Source organism: Adiantum capillus-veneris, chromosome 23, assembly GCF_014529385.1.
Source record: "Adiantum capillus-veneris isolate H3 chromosome 23, ASM1452938v2, whole genome shotgun sequence".
NCBI lineage: Eukaryota > Viridiplantae > Streptophyta > Polypodiopsida > Polypodiales > Pteridaceae > Adiantum > Adiantum capillus-veneris.
This window is the reverse complement of record NC_140953.1, coordinates 102404709-102407286: the sequence shown is the minus strand read 5'-3', so window position 1 is coordinate 102407286 and position 2578 is coordinate 102404709. Positions and strand designations below refer to the sequence as shown.

At 45.0% G+C, this 2578-nt stretch overlaps 1 protein-coding gene across 1 annotated transcript; it reads left to right on the top strand.

Annotated features, from left to right (window-relative positions):
* Positions 1-302: 302 nt before the first annotated feature.
* LOC147428263 (uncharacterized) lies at positions 303-1401 on the top strand. The gene is made up of 3 exons (XM_086497381.1): positions 303-606; positions 701-783; positions 1001-1401. Exons 1-3 carry the CDS (start codon positions 550-552, stop codon positions 1125-1127), a joined length of 267 nt encoding a protein of 88 aa, XP_086353507.1. The 5' UTR covers positions 303-549; the 3' UTR covers positions 1128-1401.
* The last annotated feature ends 1177 nt before the right edge of the window (positions 1402-2578 follow it).

Genomic DNA, 2578 nt, shown 5'->3' with positions numbered 1-2578 from the left:
CCTTGCCTTTTCCTTTCATCAACGCTTATGTTAGTAATAAAAGATTTTTCGATTTTTTCACAACTGGAACTCCTTTCACTACCTTTGGGTGTGGCTCCCTTGTCATTATCTCACACGAGGTCTACGAGGGGGGATCTATGGCCCAAACTAGTTCACCCCTAGTTCACTAGAAGAGCCGATGGCTGAGATTAAAGCCCCCCCCCCCTCCAACAACAACCCAAAAAAAATAATAATTAGGCCATAGATCCCCGTCATATAGTGCCTCAACGATAAGCAATATAGTGCCAGATTTTAACCCTAATGCTTCCCTATAAACTGTAAACGATGACCGTCAAGGAACATTTCGTCAGGGGTGCGATGATGAGACCGCTATGCTGAATGAGCTGCGGAAGGTAGCCGGGTCTCTGGCTCGCCAGAGAGAACCTACCCGGCGCTTGCCTCTGCATTTCCGTGAGCTACACAGGCAGTCTTCTGAGCTTCATCTTCTCACACACACAGAGAGAGAGAGAGAGAGAGAGAGAGAGAGAGAGAGAGGCCTGCAGGATTTCCATGAGTTGGTCATGGCGCTTGCTGCAAACTCATCCGGCTCGATGGCTTTCTTGTCTGGTATACATGTTGTCATATGCTTTCGTTTTGTTTTTGCAGAGGACCTCCCATTCAACTTGTACCCCTCATTGTGCAGGGGTGAGCTCTGCAATAGCATTTGGGAGCTGGAAGGTTCCATAACTCATTTGATGCCTCGGGGGCGATTGGAGATGCCATTGTGCCCTTACTAAAATTTCGGTAAGGAGGCCCTGTGATCTACATGATAATATGTGTATGTATGGAGGCCTAATTTAGCTTTGCAAACTCAAGTGCTTAAACAAATCACCAAGCAAAGCTCATGTTTGATCTGATGTGCTATTTTTTATTTGTCAAGACTTACATTCAAGCATTAAAGTGAGGTTGCCACATTCCTCATCACGAGGTTGATAATCTTCTCCATCACCTTGTTGTGCAGAGATGAGGTGGGCAGGGAGTTTTCCCATGTGTGGGCAATAAGCTCAATGGATAGTATTCTTTTAGGCTCCTCTAACCATACCAAGGTGATGGCTCACTGTGGCTTTCTAAAGCAAACAAGCAATTAAATCTCCGATGAAGATGACGAATGAAGAAAACCGATTTGGACAATTGCTTAGTGATTGTTGTCGTAAAGGTTGACATACAATTAAGACAATTGCTCAGTGATTGTTGTCATAAAGGTTGGGAATGTAAAATTATTTCACTCCATTGCTCAATGATCTCTCAACAAAGATTATGTTATTGTTGCTAGCGATTCTTCAGCATGCTGACACATCAACATTCAGCAGTTCATTGCCATCGTGCCATCTCAGCATGCTGAAGAATCGATTGCAAAGACTGTGTCAGTCTGCAGTGGGCTTGGAGTAGGACTCATCAGCATGCAAAAGCTGTAGGCACCACTATCCACATGGATAAATTTGATTGATTGTCCTTGCCCCTACCCTTGACGGCTAAGAATGGTCTCTAAGTGACCATTCCCTGCAATACTGCTCTCGCCAATGGCTCCCGGCCTTCTTTAGTCACCATATAGTCACAGTATTACAGGGAATGCTCACTCCGGGACCATTTCCTACACCGTCAAGGTCCAGGGTCGTCAGGCAGTGGATCTGTGTCGTCAACCTAGTAGCAATTCTCGACAGTAATTTTTGATGATGCCCGTCAGATGTCAGACACGTCAGCACGCATGATTTGCATGGCAATGATTGCCAATCATTGTAAGACTCGTCAGCATGCAGAATGACGGGGTGTAGTTGCGCTGCAGGAGTGTACAACACCTCATCATGCAGAATACCGCGTGGGCTTGCACGATTGTACTTGCCTTGAGTCAGAGACCCGTACTTGGCCCGGCTCCCCTGGACCTTGACGGCCGGGAATGGTCATTTACTGACCATACCCATAATATTGACTCCCACCATGGCTCCCGGCCTCCGTCGGTCGCCATGGGGTCGTCAATATTATGCGGAATGGTCAGCAAATGACCATTCCCTACCCCTTCATGCGTTTAGGGTCCTCCTGTGCAAGCCCCACGAGTACTAGAACCCCTTCTCCCCAAGCAGCAAACTCTGCACAAGCACAGTTTGTGAGCCTTTCAAAGGGTGTGGGGTCTCATGTGCAAGAGCGAAAGAAATGGCCCCTCACCAACGCATGCTTAATAATATTTGAATCTTTCATTTATTCCCTTTTTTTAATTTAATTTGAGCGGGTACCTAGTTGAATTAAAAAGTTTTGAGGCTCATTTTGCCTTTTGAAAGCGTGTTTTCATTGGCAAAATTTAATAGCAAGCCAGAAGTTTCGGAGACATTGAAAGAGGTTTGCACACATGAAATCGAAGTACTCATTTCTTAATATACACAATTTATTATGTTATAGTTGTATATTGTAGTAGAATGATATTTATCAACATTAAACATGCGGAAATATATTCGTATGGAGTATTTTTGTTTTCGACACTCCAAAGGGCCCATAGCGGAAGGTGTTTATCCCTTCCAAATATTGGCCATGTTACATGGTCGGGCAA